Genomic DNA, 15114 nt, shown 5'->3' with positions numbered 1-15114 from the left:
TTTGATTATTACAAAAGATGCAGGAGGAAATGGTTAACTATAGGACCCACAAAGGGGAGGAGGGAAGTCCAGGAGATTCTTTGGAATCTTGTTTCTATATTGTATGTTGGATATGTGACTCTAAAATTTTAATCTGAAAAACCAAATAAATAGTTATTCTAAAATTAATTAATTAATTAAAAGGCCATAGGATTACTTAACTAGCCAAGGGCCTGGGAGAAGAGGAACCTTTTCTCCTGGCGTCTAATGAAGGCAACAGATGAACCTCCCTGGGAGAGGATTTCATAAATAGGGAAAGAAAAGGCCCGTTCTCGCATTGCATATCCTGGGCTCCGTATGCCTGTTTAAAATATATTGATATAGACTCCTGCTGAAGATCATACTTCATATATCTGGCAGACTCCAAGGAAGGTGAAGCCAGAATAAATATGTTTCAGGGGACACAAGGGTAGTCATTGGTAAACTGGAATACTTGTGACATCATCCAACTGGCCAATCAACTGGGAATTTCCCAACAACAAAGGGGTCTGGGTTACATTGTCATGCTGATTAGCTGGGAAAGGATTAAGGGCATTTTCTGATTCAGTTTACACAGATGAAACTACTTTTAGAAAAGAGTCACGCTAGCAGCTATGTCAAGGAAGAATGACTTTTGTAATCTGGGGCTTCTCTGGAGGGGTGGCCCCAAAACCAACAATGCAGGCAGGTAAAAAGCTTCATTGCATACTAAGGATCAGAGGTGCTATGTCAGAGGTAAGGTAAAAAAGGGGGGGAGAGAATAAGGAGCGGGTGGCTCTGTGGTCTAAACCACTGAGCCTCTTGGGCTTGCTGATCGAAAGGTTGGCAGTTTGAATCTGCACAACGGGGAGAGCTCCCGTTACTCTGTCCCACCTTCTGCCAACCTAGCAGTTCGAAAGCACACCACTGCAAGTAGATAAATAGGTACTGCTGTGGCAGGAAGGTAAACGGTGCTTCCATGCGCTTTGGCTTCTGTCACAGTGTTCCTGAAGCAAGATGAGTGTCACACCCCAAAGTTGCCTTTGACTGGACTTAACTGTCCAGGGGTCCTTGACCTTTTTTACCTATGTCAGATCAGGACATGGGGGTAAGATTTATTATATCCAGAGACAGCATCTACCGAGGCAGCTTTAAGAGTCTCCAGAGCTTATTTCTTTATTCCTGATAGTAATTATAGTATTGTTCATGAGAAAGTCCAGTCACCTGACCAATTTGCTAAACTGTGGGATTTGTGCCTTTGATGTGCAGTTCTAGAATACAGTCCCAAGACTGTACAGTCAGCGTGAGATGAGTGAGATGTGTTTCAGGCTTCTGAGATCACTCTGTGAAAGGAATAGGGTGTCTCTCATCAATTATTGTAGGGTTGCCGTATTTCAAAAAGTGAAAAGCCAGATACAAAAGTTGTTGAGTTTTTTGGGCAAAGTTGTTGTGCTGCCATATGCCCGGGTTTTCGACGATTTTTGAAAATTCCATCCGGATGCTATTTTCGATGGATGAATCCAGGGTATATCTGGGAAATTCCGGACTTATGGCAGCCCTAATTATCAGCACCTCTAACAAACTACAGTTCCCAGGATTTGGGGGGGGGGGGTGACGACGATGACGACCCAGGACTGTTAAAGTGGTGTAGTTGTGCTTTAAATGCATGCTATACTTTTAACCATACTGTGCAACATCTGGTGGTGGGGAAGAGATATGAATATAAAATTAGGTTTCAAATTACTTTGAGAGACATTTTATGTCTTTAGTTCAAAGATTTTTGATGCAACTTTTAATCAAATTATCTCCAAGGCAGTTTACCCAGCAGTACAAAAACACCGAACACAGTGGCTTTTGTTCCTCTGGCCACTGGCAGAAGCCAGAGTCTTCCCTCCCCCTCACATCTGTTGTTCCAGAGCAGCTGCCAGTTGAGCAAAGTTATCTCCCTGCAGCCACGGCTCTGTCATCTAGTTTAAGCATTAGACTCTTATCTTGCCACGGAAACACAACTAGTACATAAAGCAGGAGGCTTAGCAGTATGACGAGGAACAAGCAGCTGGATCACCTGCCTGCCTCTATCCTTTCTTTTGAAAGCCATTTTGAAGAAATCTCAACCCACCAATGGGCAAGAAGTGTGAAAGATAAAATGTTTTCCTCATAGTTTGTTGAGTGTGGTGTAGTGGTTAGAGCTGGTGAACTAGGACCTGGGAGACCAAGGTTCAAATCCCACACAGGACTACAAAGTTCATGGGGTGCTTTTTGCCCAGCCACCCATTGTCTCTCAGTCAAACCTACTCCTCAGGATTGTTACGAGAATAAAATGTGGAGTGGGAGAACCATGTATGTAAATGTAAGAATAACTAAATAAATAAACAAGTCTTTCTTCCCGCAACCTGGTGCCCTCCAGAGGTTTAGGATTACAACTCCCATAGTCCCTGACCATTGATTATGCTGGCTGCAACTGATGGAAGTTGCAGTCCAACAATATCTGGAGGGCACTAGGTTGAAGGCTGTCATAGAGGTGAGGAAGTAGGCAATCTGGTAGTCTTATAACGTTGTTGGACTTTAACTTTCTGCTTATGTTGGTAGGGGCTGGTGGGAACTGTAGTCCAACATCATCTTGAGGACTCAACTTCTTTTTTTCCTAAACATTTCCCCACTCCGCTAACCGGGAGAAAGTAAGAGCTGCCTATAGAAATCAAATAGAGAACTCCATGATTTTATCTTAGTTTATATCTGAACAACAGCTGGTCACTCCACACACCAAAGAGTACAGCCATGTAGTTGTATTAGGCGGGCATTCCTGCTAGGTGTTATTTTGTAAAAAATAATTATTATCTCAGCGTTTTTAAACATTTAGGTTAGACTAGAGCCTCACTGAACTCTACTTGTGAGTAGACATCTAACCCATCCGCATGCAAACCAATGAAATATTAGACTTCTTTATGCAGGTGAGCGCTGGATCTGCGCAAGTGGGACAATTTAAGTGGACATTTTCTGCAACTTTTGTGCTTTGCGGGTGGGAATTTTGAACGGAAGTCCAAACGAGCCCAGTTCCTAAACTACCGTGTCACAGCTTCTAGTTCCACTCATCATTTACGTTATTTATTTTCCGTATTAATTCCCCCCCCCAAAAAAAAGGTCCCAGGGCAGAAATGACATAAGGCCAAAGTTAAATGAGAATATCAAACCAGGCCAACATAAACTTCATACAAATTAAACAACAGCAACAATGAGAATTTCAAGCTAGCATCCCTCACCTTTAAAAGGATGGCGGGCAAAGAGGTACGAATGTATTTGTTATGAGCATAGTCTACATTTGAAGTCGCACGGTTAGGGCGATTAATTTTTTTTATGTTAAAAAATGCCTTAATGCCCACCGCACTCCGAAAAAGGCCTGGCTTCCCAGAACATACTCTCCTGCTACCTGTTGCGGAGGACGCGCTACTGCCCAAGTACACCTGCCCTAAAACACGGACTTTACCAATTTCTATGAGCAGAGCTTTCTCTCACTTCCGCTCAAGAGGAGAAAAGAGCCAGTTTATAACGTGAACCCCGGAACCTTCCTATCCTAATGAAAAAAAAGCAGTCTATCCTTTTTCTTTATCTTTGCGGTCCACTAGGATTATCGAAAGTTGTGGGAGGGGGAGAGAGAGAGTGTGTGAGTGTGTGTGTCCTCCAAGATCCCATGGTGCCGTGCGGCTGCGCGCATGCGCGAAGGGAAGAGAACGTGCGACGGAGTTTCCCTACGACGTTTATTTGCGGCGCCGCCGGTGGCGTAATTCGAGCTCCCGAATCTTGCCGCCTTTTGAAACTTCCCGCCGGGGAGACCTCCGAAGAGCCGCAGCCTGACAGGGCGGCTGCAGTCCAGAGAGCTCCGGCCATAACGACCCCACATCCCACGCTTGGGAGGGGGGTCTCCTTTTCCCCCTCGCCGCCGCCATGTCGGCGGGCTTCTCCTTCGGAGCCGGGACTCTGCCTTCGGCTACCGCAGCTGCTGCTGGTACTGGAGGCGGCGGCGGAGGGGGCTTCTCGTTTGGAGGCACCCCGAGGTAAGCAGGGCGTGGGGGGGGGGAAGTGTGGAGGCACCTCGGGCAGAGCGGGGAGCAGACTTGGCCGGCAGGGCTCGGTTGAGGGCATCGCTTCGTTGCCATTATTATCCTCGTCTTGTTACGCAGAACACGCGCGCCCAAGTTGCTCGAGGCTGCGCACGTGGCTCCCTCCCCACCCCAACCCTGTGAGGTAGGCTATGCTGTGCGGTGAAAATATCTCCCGTCTCCAGCTTCGTGGCTGAAGCTGGGATTTTAGCCTGGGTCTTCCAGAGTCCACGCTGGGATTTATTTTGAAGTGTGCTGTGAACAGCAGCCGAAGTGAAGTACTTAAAAAAAAAATCTCAACTAGAATTTCAGCGATAAAAGCATGATTATGATTATTTGAATTTGTATACTGCTCTATACCCAGAGGTCTAGGCGGTTCACAGAACAAAATCAAAATATAAAACCACAAAAAACATAATCAAAAACAACCCAATAACCCCCATATATAATAGTTGCCACAATATGTCCAGCTTTCAGGGTGAAGTGATTTTGGATGTCTCAGAAAGAGCCACAATAAATAATAGCTAAACTCAAAAGCAAAACCTAAGATGGCAATTGTAGTCACACATTGGGTTAAGTCCCATTGGGCTCAGTGGGACTTGCTTCTGGGTAAGTGCATCTGGGATGGTGAATCTAGGGGAGAAACAAATATGTCCTGTGAAGAATGTTAGATATCTGCAGATTGCTGGCTGTTTTCTTTTGGACAAAATAAAAAAAAATCCTTCCTTGTAGCACTTTAGAGACCAACTAAGTTTGTTATTGGTATGAGCTTTCATGTGCGTGCACACTTCTTCAGACATCTTCTGTAGTTAAGCCAGCTGTACTCAGCTTCTCTGAAGGAATAATCCAAACATCATGATCCTTCTGCTTGTTTCTTTCACACAGAGAAGCTTCCAGAACCCTCTTGAATTAATTAGAATAGGAAAGATCTCTACACATCTGACCAATACTTTCTGTACCAAGAAATGCAAACTGATAAGGCCATGCTTGTTTATGCTGGAAATTCACTTGCCATTTAAATAATAATAAACAGGTACATAATGTTGCAATGCAGAGTGTTCCTGTTCAGCTCCCTCACCTCCCTTGCTCCCCCTGCAGCAGCCAGCCACTATTTTATGGTTGCTGAGCATCCTCATTCCTCACAGCTCTTTAGGAGGTATTTATGTATTGGTTTTTATTCTCTGTATATCTTCTTGAGTTTCTGTTCTTAAATTTTCCTGTACTTCTCCAGCAGTCAGGATTTACACTAGCCTCTTGTGTTTTCGATGGTGCTGTTTTAAGTGCATAAGATAACTGATTTCACTATTAGCATAGAGGATAATAATGATGGAAGGGGTTTAGGCTAAGTTCACCATCACATTGAACACACTATGTTTTTGTGTTCTTTTCCCCTCAGTGTTCTTTACCCTGATTGCGTTGTGTCTGACACTCAGGGTGTTAAAACATCAAAGAAACTTTACAAGTCCTGATAAGAATAGCTGTCAGATTTTATTTGTGTTGTACTTGCAGCTGCTTTCCATATTGTGGCTATGATAGAGCTCATCTGCACTGTCTTATAATATATTACATTCGTACTGTCGTAACTTTAAGCCATTTAAACCTGCTGGTTACATCATTATTAATTTTGCATCACAGACATTCCATGTCTGACATGTTATATGAGATCCAAAACAGAGTTGGCAGCAATTATAGAAGCTGCTTGTTGTGTTATTACTGGAGAGCCAACAGCATCTCGTAAACTTTTCTGCCTGATAGATGATGGTGAGTGAACAATAGTAGAAATTGAAAACCATGTATGAAATGTGTTGCATTGCTATAAGGATTTTTTATTCTACTTCAGTCTGAAAAAGAGCTCACTTTTAATCTGCTAATAACTTCTTTTAAAACTTGTTCTGGGATGTGAGAAATAAAGTTAACTGTGTATCTCCGGGATAGTCAGGCCCTACCCTTCAGACTGAAAATGTAAAGAATTTTGTGTTTCCTAAAATATTTCCAGTAATGTCAGAGGTTTAGTTTGAGAGCCGCTTCATTCTAGTGGACTGCTTTTGATTCAGCTTGAGTTGAAATCACTAATGTCTTTGGATCTCTGTCTGTCCTTTTCCATATAGGATTCTGAAACATATAATTAGTTACTTGATTATGTTAACACTGCAAATGCAATTGGTTGTTTTAAGTGTTTGTCTGTGTTAAAATAATGATAGTTAGCAACAAAAAACCCCAAAAAAGGCAACATAAATCTTGGTTGACTTGAGGGTGAAATATCTGCTGGTAGCATTTACGTTCATATAAAGGGAGAAATATGGAAGAGGCATTTTGACTTTCAAACTGTTCTGTAGAACTACTGCAATGAAGAAATAAAAAAAATGAATGTGTGTTAAATTTAACTAATTTATTTGTCTTGTAATGTAGCTCAACTGGAGGGCTTAATTTTGGGACATTGGGCTCGACAGCTACAGCAACTACAACCGCTTCATCGGTAGGCTTTGGAACTGGACTTTTTAGCTCAAAACCTGCCACTGGTTTTACATTGGGAGGGGCTAATACAGGTAAAATATTATATTTCTACACTTTTAAGATGAGACAAGTATAATGACATTTGAAATGTGTAGGTTATAAGTAGCCATATATGCATTTGGTTAAAAATAACACTTTATATACCTGTATACTAGACAAGCATATATGGAAATGTAGTTGTTTCCATATACTGTATAGTGATATAATATACCTTTTTTTCTTTTCTCTTTATGCATTTTTTTGTTCAACTGAAAAATAAAAAAGGTGAGCCTTGAACTGATAAATGATTTGAGAATTAGTGATGAGAATTAGTGGCAAAATGCAGGAGTAGCTAAAATTTCAGGTAATATTCAGTAATTTTGCTCCTTGCCAAAAATATTTATATTTTCATTATTAAAAGCACCCTCTGGTTATATAGTATTATTAGAGAGCTGATAATGTATTTTTTAAAAAAATTATGCATTTTACATATCTTAATATATCAGTTATACAGTTGTCATCGTTTATCTCACACACTGACTTCCACACACATCCCTCTGTGGGGTCCTATTTAGTCCTTGTTAAGCTGCATCTCCTTAATTACCGCCCCTCTTCTGCTTATTTTATCTGCTGCTCATATACCTAACGCCACTTGGAAGTTTATCTGATTGTTATATTTCTTTTAATATTTGCCAAAGTATTCCCACTCTTCTTTTATATCCAACTCATCTTGGTTTCTTACCTTTGCAGTCAACATTGCTACTCCGCATATTCTATTAGCTTATTCTGCCAGTCTATTTTTGTCCTTCCACCTTTGGGCATAAATTATTCTGGCCATTATTTTTGCATAGAGGAAAAAAGACAAGTACTTTCTTGGGTATTTCTCCCTCTACTATACTCAGTAAGAACATCTCTGGTTTCTTGGGAAATGAGACCCTTAACATCTTTTTTAGTTCTGAGTATATCATCTCCCAATACTCTCTGGCTTTCTTACAACCCCACCACTTGTGTATAAATGTCCCTTCGATCTGCTGATAATGGATTTTAAGTCACTAATTTGGGGTCAGTGATAAATCTATTAGGCAACTGGCAATAGAAGTGTGGTTTATTAAGCTCAGGTTTTTTTGTACTATTACACAGGAACAGCAACCACCATGGCTACAGGATTGACACTTGGTAAGTGCTTTATTTTCAAAGCTAGCTTTGCTTTTTCTTTAAATGGGGTGTGACTTTCAGAGCTGCCGAAACGAAAAGTTCTGGATTTGGATGATGAGAGACTAGGAATGCTGGATAAACCCCAAAGATGACTAAAGTGTCAAGAAGAAAAATATGGAAGTAAAAACTGTAGATAATGATACATTAGGAACATATACTCAAATATTTACTTGGTTGGTTCAAATCCAGATGTAACATTCAGCTCCCCACCTCCTTTCCACAGCCTTGTTAGCTTTCCGGATTCCCAGTCTCCAAAGCTCTTAGCTATTCATGTGTTATGATATGTGCTATTCAATTTCTATAACCTGCCTATGTGATATTTTCCCATTATCTTTCTATTTGTTTCCCTGTTTTCTTCATTTTCTTCATGTTCTTTTTATCAAGTCTGTCTCTTCCTCCCATTTTTCTCAAAGGTGCCTGTATTCAGGCCACAGTCCATAGCCGTCAACAATTCTGCTTCCGCACTCTGTATAATCTGTTAAGGGTGTACCATTGATATGAATTAGAATTGAGCTAGCATGCCTTGGTTGTGATCCCATGCCTGATGCAGCTTTTTTTTTTATATATAAAATTTTTATTGGTTTTACAAGAATTTTTTATAGACACATACAAACAAATAAAGAAACAAACAAACATGTATAATTTCATATCCTTTTTTTCATAAACCTTACTTCGTCGACTTCCCCAAACCTCCCCTTTCTGCATCCCAATTCCCAAAATTTTTCCAGCAAATCCTAACACTTAATTTCATCAGATTTATCCCTTATTCTTTTCTTTTACTTAATCTTTTTCAGCTGTACACCCCTTCTTTTCCTCAAATCTAGACATTTTAGCACTCATCAATTTTGCAATATTTCTTAAGGTACACTTTAAATTTTTTCCAATCTTCTTCCGCCGTCTCTCTTCCCTGATCACGGATTCTGCCAGTCATTTCAGCCAGTCCCATATAGTCTATCACCTTCGTCTGCCATTCTTCCAGAGTGGGTAGATCTTGAGTCTTCCAATGCTTTGCAATGAGTATTCTTGCTGCTGTAGTAGCATACATACCTGATGCAGCTTGGGTGCCATCCTGGACTGGGCCCTGCTTCCAGGTATCCAGGTTGTAGAAGTGGTCAGAAGTATACTTTTGTCAGGTGCATCTGATTCTTCATCCCTTTGTTCTTTAGTTAAAAGAACTAGGCCACTGTCACTTATGCATGGTGATCTTTGAGTTGGACTACAGTAAAGTACTCTATGTCAGGCCACTATTGAAGCTGGGAAGTGATAGCTGGTGCCAAATTCTTCTGCCTGTGTTTTGACTGGAATGGCCCAAAGAGTATATTGTGTCGCTTATTGTCCACTTGATCTGTCTACAGTTTCTGGCTACTATCCTTGGTCCTGATGGTTGTCCTATAAAGCAGTGAATAGCTTGGACCCATTATATTCTAGGTTCTCCAATGCACTGAGATGAACCAGAAACCTTGTTTCAGGTGATACATATTAAAAACATGAAACTTGTAGGTGCCTAGGGTTGACCTTCCCCAGTGGTGGTGATGATTTTGTCATCGTATCCCCTGGGAACGGCTGACAACAGTGTTGGGAAGCAGTGCATATATTGGTTGTTGTTTTAAAAAGAATTTCAGAAGCATTCAAAATATGGGAAGCTTGGCTATCTCTTACTGCTTGCTAGTACATATTGTTAAATGTGTTTCACTGCTTTGAGTCTAATGGAAGAGTGATTGAAAAAATTAATGTGGCTTCACTCACTTTTCACTGGCTATATACAGATCTAGAGTAACAAATTTAGAATTCTTAATTTTACTGAACATACCCAGTTTAAGTAGATCAAAACAAGAATGGCATTTTATTGTTCTTTTATAGGCACACCTGCTTCTACTTCTGCAAGTACCTCAGGACTTAGTCTAGGATTCAGCAAACCTGCAGGATCAGCCACACCATTTGCTTTGCCTATCTCTTCTGCCACCTCTGGCCTCTCACTTTCTTCTGCTCTTGCATCTGCTCCAGCAACAGGTAATATACACTTATAGTTTTGTGTTTAAATCAATTTTCCATTGTTCACAAACACATAATCGTAATTGTTCCTAAAAAAGAAAACAGGTGAATCAGTGCAGTTCTGATAAAGATGATTGAACATTCACATAATGGTATTAGTTTAGTTTGGTACACTGAATTAACTTGAGAACATGGTACATTATAGGGAAGCCAGTATGAAGGATTCTGAAAGAAGCGCCCTACGTCTGATAAGAGGAGAAAAGTGCCAAGAAACTCTGCTATGTTTGTCATCAAAATCCCTTTAACTGCACAGTGATGTAAGATTGGAGCATATGCATCATGCCTAAGGAATACTTGCCTTAGAATGTATGCTGTAAGATTGGTGTGTGGGATCTGTAGCCTAGATATTGCTGGACTACAGCATGTATCATTCCTAACCCTTGGCCATGTTGGGTAGAGTTGGAGTTGAGCAACATCTGCATGGCCACAGATACTTTTCAAAATTTGCTTTCCTTTAAAAGGATGTCGGTTGCCCCAAGTCCTCCGGATGATTTAGTGCAAGAGTGCTTAATCCATGCAAATAAACGATGACAGCGGTAGCAGCAAGTAGAATTTGTGAAAGTTTCTGCCATATTGTCCACAACTGAATTCCAATAAAGAGTTGTCTATTTAGCAGGTAATAATATAGCTGTTATTGTGAAGGAAAATCAGCATGCATGTCTTCAGCTTACACCTCTGCTTAATATTCAGGGTCCACTGGCTTTACACTGAACTTGGGAGGCACAGCTCCAACCACAACAGTATCCACAGGACTTTCTCTTGGGGGAGCCTTAGCTGGTTTAGGAGGGACACTCTTCCCAAATGCAAGCTCAGCTGCTACAGGTGACAAGCCTTTTATGTGCATCTACCACCTCAGATTTGTCCAAGATGTGTGTCTTATCGAGACGGTTGAGATACTGTGTGTTTTGCTAATCTTGTTGTGCTAGAACCAAGTAATTGTTCCTGGTCCTTTATTTTGAAGTGCTTGGGTTTGTGGTCATCTACATTAACAACTAATAAATGAACAGCATCCCTTGCTGTGTTCCTATCTGAAAATTAGAAATAGTTTGGGGCTCAAGGTCAACAGAGAGTTCTCAGTAGTCAAGTTGCTTTCTGAGAGTTTCTGAGCTCAGTGAATCAAGGACGAACCTCTGCCCACCTTAGAGGTTGGAATAACACCCACATAGTTGGGTGTTGATGTTTCTGGGAAGATACCTGAAGCTCATGGCCTTATCCCTACCATTTTTGGCTGGAGGGCAGGGCTGAGGATGAACACAATTTTTCATTGTCTACACATACTACAAGTCTTGTTTTCCCCATATCTACATACGAGTTCTAGCTGGTGAATGTAGACATAACATGCCTTTGATTTTTCACTACTGGCAATTCATTGAGGATATATTGCTTCAAAAATGTTATATTCAGACTATTTTCAATACTGATGCATGACAATAAGAAGTCTCTGATACAGTTGATGGATTACTTTCAGGGCTCGGACAGAATGCTTTCGGTTTGACTCTAGGGACGGCTGCAGCACCTGCTACTACAGTTAATGAAGGTCTTGGGGGCATAGACTTCAGTAGTTCTTCAGATAAAAAGAGTAAGTTTTTGTGGACGCAGCTTGGAAAGGTGTTTCTCCAAGAATACTTACTAGGCACTGGCTTTTTTCTGTAACAGCATGGGGACTCATTAAAACAACAAATTCTAAATCTATCTTTTTAAACAAACTAACTGCTTTATGATTCTATTGCTCTGGGGTTTTGGTGCCTGGTGCTGAGACGTGTGTTCCCAGTTGCCCCACAGCTCACCAGTACACTCCACGTCAGTACTCCATACACCAGGAGTAGGGAATTTTTGTTCTGGCCAGGTTTCTACCCCCAGGCCATTTCCCCAAATCTGCAGCCACGTCACCTCTGATCTCAGGTGTGGAGCAGGTCAGAGACATGGCTGGATCAGCTGCCTGCACACCTGAAACCTGCAAAAAGCAGGATCCAGCTCCCTGTGCACCAGTTGATGCACAGAAAATTCAGTTCTGCTTGGTTCAGGTGCTCAAGTGCATTCTCCAGGAAATCCCTAACTCTGCTTGGTCACTTCTCCTCCTCCTCCTCCTCCCATATACTTCCCCCCTGTCTTTATCTCCGACTGAAGCTCCTATTACAGCATGGATGGGAAACTTGTAGCCCTCCATATGTTGTTGAATTACAGTTCCTATTATCCCTGAATGTGGGCTATGCTGACTGACCAGTGAGAGTTGTAATCCAACAATATTTGGAGGGCCATACATTCTCCACCCTTCCCTGCAGCATCTGAAACTATGCCTAGAGCCCCCATAGGATGGATAATAACAGTGGTTTTAAAATACCAGGTTATTTTTGTTAGAGAATTGCTTTTTTTAAAGAAAAAGAAAAAATACACTATTTGAAATCTGAATTTAATGCAGACGTGTTAGTCTGTACTCCAAAATGAAAATGAAATAATTGCTACCTATCAAAATATGCTTTGAAAACGTCTGACCTGAAATTGGTTAAATGGCACCATCAGTGCAATCCTACCCGTATCTGGTGACCCTTAAAGTAAAACAAGTCAGGGAACTGGCTGCTGTTTGTTCGATAGCGGTGACCCAGAAGCTAGCATATTCCCAAATAATATTTGAAGCTTTTAGCCGAGGGTAATAGGGGTGGGTATCTTTTTTAGAAAAGAGAGTCATCAATAGTGTTCAGTATAAGAAAGCTATTGATATTTTCATAATTCAAATTTAGGAGCATGTTTTTGTTTATACTAAGAGTTTTAACTTCCTTTCCCCCTCAGGTGACAAAACAGGAACGAGACCAGAGTAAGTGTACCAAATATTCATAGCTGGAAAAATACCTGTTGGGACTAGGTGCCTCTTAAATGGAAGGCAACCAATAGCTGCTCATTTTATTTAAGCATACATAAATTTCTGTACCGCTAAATATTCTCAAACCAAGGTACGTAAGATCAATGTTATAAACTAAACAAAAAAAGACAGAGATCAGAAGAACATAAAATGGGTCATATGGAAAGGCAAGCTTGTGTGAATAAATGTTTTAAAGTGGTGTCTTAAATGAAGCGCAGAAGATGCCTGCCTAATATACAAAGGCAATGCACAATATCGGCGCTGCTATCCCATCCCAAGTACCCCATTCTTATGGCTGCATAGCGTATATCACAAGGGACAGTTAGTAATGCTTCTCCAACAGATCTCAAATAGGCAGGAATGTATGGAGAACGGCGGTCCTTCAAGGAGGCTGGTCCCAAGTTATTTAGGGCTTTATATGTTAACAGTTGCACCTTAAATCTGGCCAGATAGTATATTGAGAGGAGATTCTTCATCATTGGTGTTGCATGCTGTCAAGGAGCACCACCAAGCTCCTAACCTGCTACAGAGACAATAACCCTGGTCAGAAGAGGCAAGTTGGCCAACCCACGGAGCCTGCATATTGCCAGGATTCCAGCTTAGTTTACTGGCCCTCATCTAGGCTACCACTGCACTTGGACCCTGGTCCAGGGCTTGCATGGCCACACCTGGTTCATGGTGCTTTCCCGATGTTGGACTCCCGTTTCCATCATCCCTGAGGCTGTTGGGAGTTTACGTCAGTGACCCCTAAAGGGTACCAAATTGTTTACACTTAGTGGGCTAAATTGATTGGGTTTAATCTTCGTGATAACAAGTTAGGATGATGAAGTTGGTGCAGATTTGACTGTGGTGTTGTAATTTCCAGAGAGGAAGGTACCGCTTCAAATAGTATGTTCATTCTCAACACTAGTTTCTCATTTCTGTAGGAGAAAGATATTTGGGGTTGCTGGGGGAAATAATGAGAAGGTTTTCCAAAACCTTATTCTTCTGCTGCTTAATGATAATTGGGGTAGAACATTCAGAAAATTCAGTGGTTAATGGGCTTAGTGCAGTTCTTTGCATCTGTTGTGTTAAATAAAAGCTGCTGCTACTGCTGTTTAGAGAGTGTCATGCTAATAATGATGTACATGTCTGTTGGCAGGGATAGTAAAGCCCTGAAAGATGAAAATCTACCTCCCGTAATCTGCCAAGATGTAGAAAATCTTCAGTAAGTATTTCCTGGGTCCTTGGAATTCCAGTTATCTTTTGTTACTGAAATTTACCTTGAAGGTGTCTTGGACTCGTAAGAGTACTCTTTTGTTCACAGTTTCAAAACACTTGGTTTTGACAGCTGTGGGTATACTGCTCCGCAGATGCTCTGAAGGTACCTCAGGTCTTGCTTACTTGAAGTCACTTCAGTAAAATGTAACTGGTGGGTTGCAGGCTGGAATCAGCCCACAAGGTCCTTCTGTTGGGCCCATGATAACTCCGTCACAGCCCTAATCCTTGTCCACTCTACCACGGCTTTTCCTGTTGTTCGGTGATGTGAGGAGAGTTCTCTTGGGAGAGGGGAAGATGACGGAGGGGGGAGACTTAAGCTTCTCCCCTCTTTGCAGTGCCCCTCCCCAGCACAGCTCAGATCTGAGATTGCAGCTCAGGAATGGGAAAGGTGGAAATTGCTTTTCCATGCTTTGCGTTAAGAAAGGAAAGTCCGTATTGTCAGTGTGTGATGCAGAAGACAAGCACTGAATTGGCCATGGAGAAAGAGGTGTGAGTGTGTGAGAGAGAGGATGGGGGAGAGGGGTCTTTGTTGTGTTTTGAGATGTGGAGAGAGAGTGGGCACACACACACATACGCTTTATCCCCAAACCACCATCAGTACGCAACCCTGACTACTTTCCTCTGAGATTTCCCAGCTCTGAGGTGAGAGAGGTTCCTTAGTCCTGCAGTAGTTCTGAATGAAGAGCTGGGGTTGGGGGCATTGCATGGATTAATTCTGTCTTCTGATTTCTCCTCTCCCAGGAAGTTTGTAAAAGAGCAGAAGCAGGTCCAGGAAGAAATTAGTCGAATGTCCTCCAAAGCAATGCTCAAAGTGCAGGAAGACATTAAAGCTTTGAAACAACTTTTATCAGTCGCCGCCAGTGGATTACAGAGAAACACTCTTAATATTGATAAGCTGAAAGTGGAAACTGCTCAGGTATAAGCAACTCTGCTGGGGATCACGTGCTAGCCCAAAGCTAGCAAAAATGATAATATTCCTATCCTCTTGGAAAATGCAGGTCTTCTTGCCCAACAGGTGTGCTGGGCAGTCCTTGATTTGAAGCAGCTGAGAGCTTTGTTTACCCTACAACTGTAACAGTATAATGTTTGCTTCCTGAAACGTTGTTTCCGTTATAAAGAAAACTCACCACTTGGTATCTGGCA

The 15114-nt window shown here is 41.7% G+C and overlaps 1 protein-coding gene across 3 annotated transcripts in view; it reads left to right on the top strand.

Annotated features, from left to right (window-relative positions):
- The first annotated feature begins 531 nt into the window (after window positions 1–531).
- NUP58 (nucleoporin 58) overlaps window positions 532–15114 on the top strand; it is a 34974-nt gene continuing 20391 nt past the window's right edge. The window contains exons 1-9 of one of the 3 annotated variants that reach the window (XM_081197951.1): window positions 532–706; window positions 6504–6640; window positions 7728–7763; window positions 9663–9812; window positions 10545–10676; window positions 11323–11433; window positions 12642–12666; window positions 13853–13918; window positions 14713–14887. In XM_081197951.1, coding sequence (XP_081054077.1) covers window positions 633–706; window positions 6504–6640; window positions 7728–7763; window positions 9663–9812; window positions 10545–10676; window positions 11323–11433; window positions 12642–12666; window positions 13853–13918; window positions 14713–14887 — 906 coding nt within the window. In that variant the 5' untranslated portion in view covers window positions 532–632. Of the gene's footprint in view, window positions 707–3716; window positions 4050–6503; window positions 6641–7727; window positions 7764–9662; window positions 9813–10544; window positions 10677–11322; window positions 11434–12641; window positions 12667–13852; window positions 13919–14712; window positions 14888–15114 lie in introns of those variants that run through there. The other 2 variants (XM_081197950.1, XM_081197952.1) reach the window with 2 other exon arrangements.

The sequence above is a fragment of the Podarcis bocagei genome, assembly GCF_964188305.1.
Source record: "Podarcis bocagei genome assembly, chromosome: 6".
NCBI classification, from domain to species: domain Eukaryota; kingdom Metazoa; phylum Chordata; class Lepidosauria; order Squamata; family Lacertidae; genus Podarcis; species Podarcis bocagei.
This window is presented reverse-complemented; position numbering and strand designations above follow the sequence as displayed.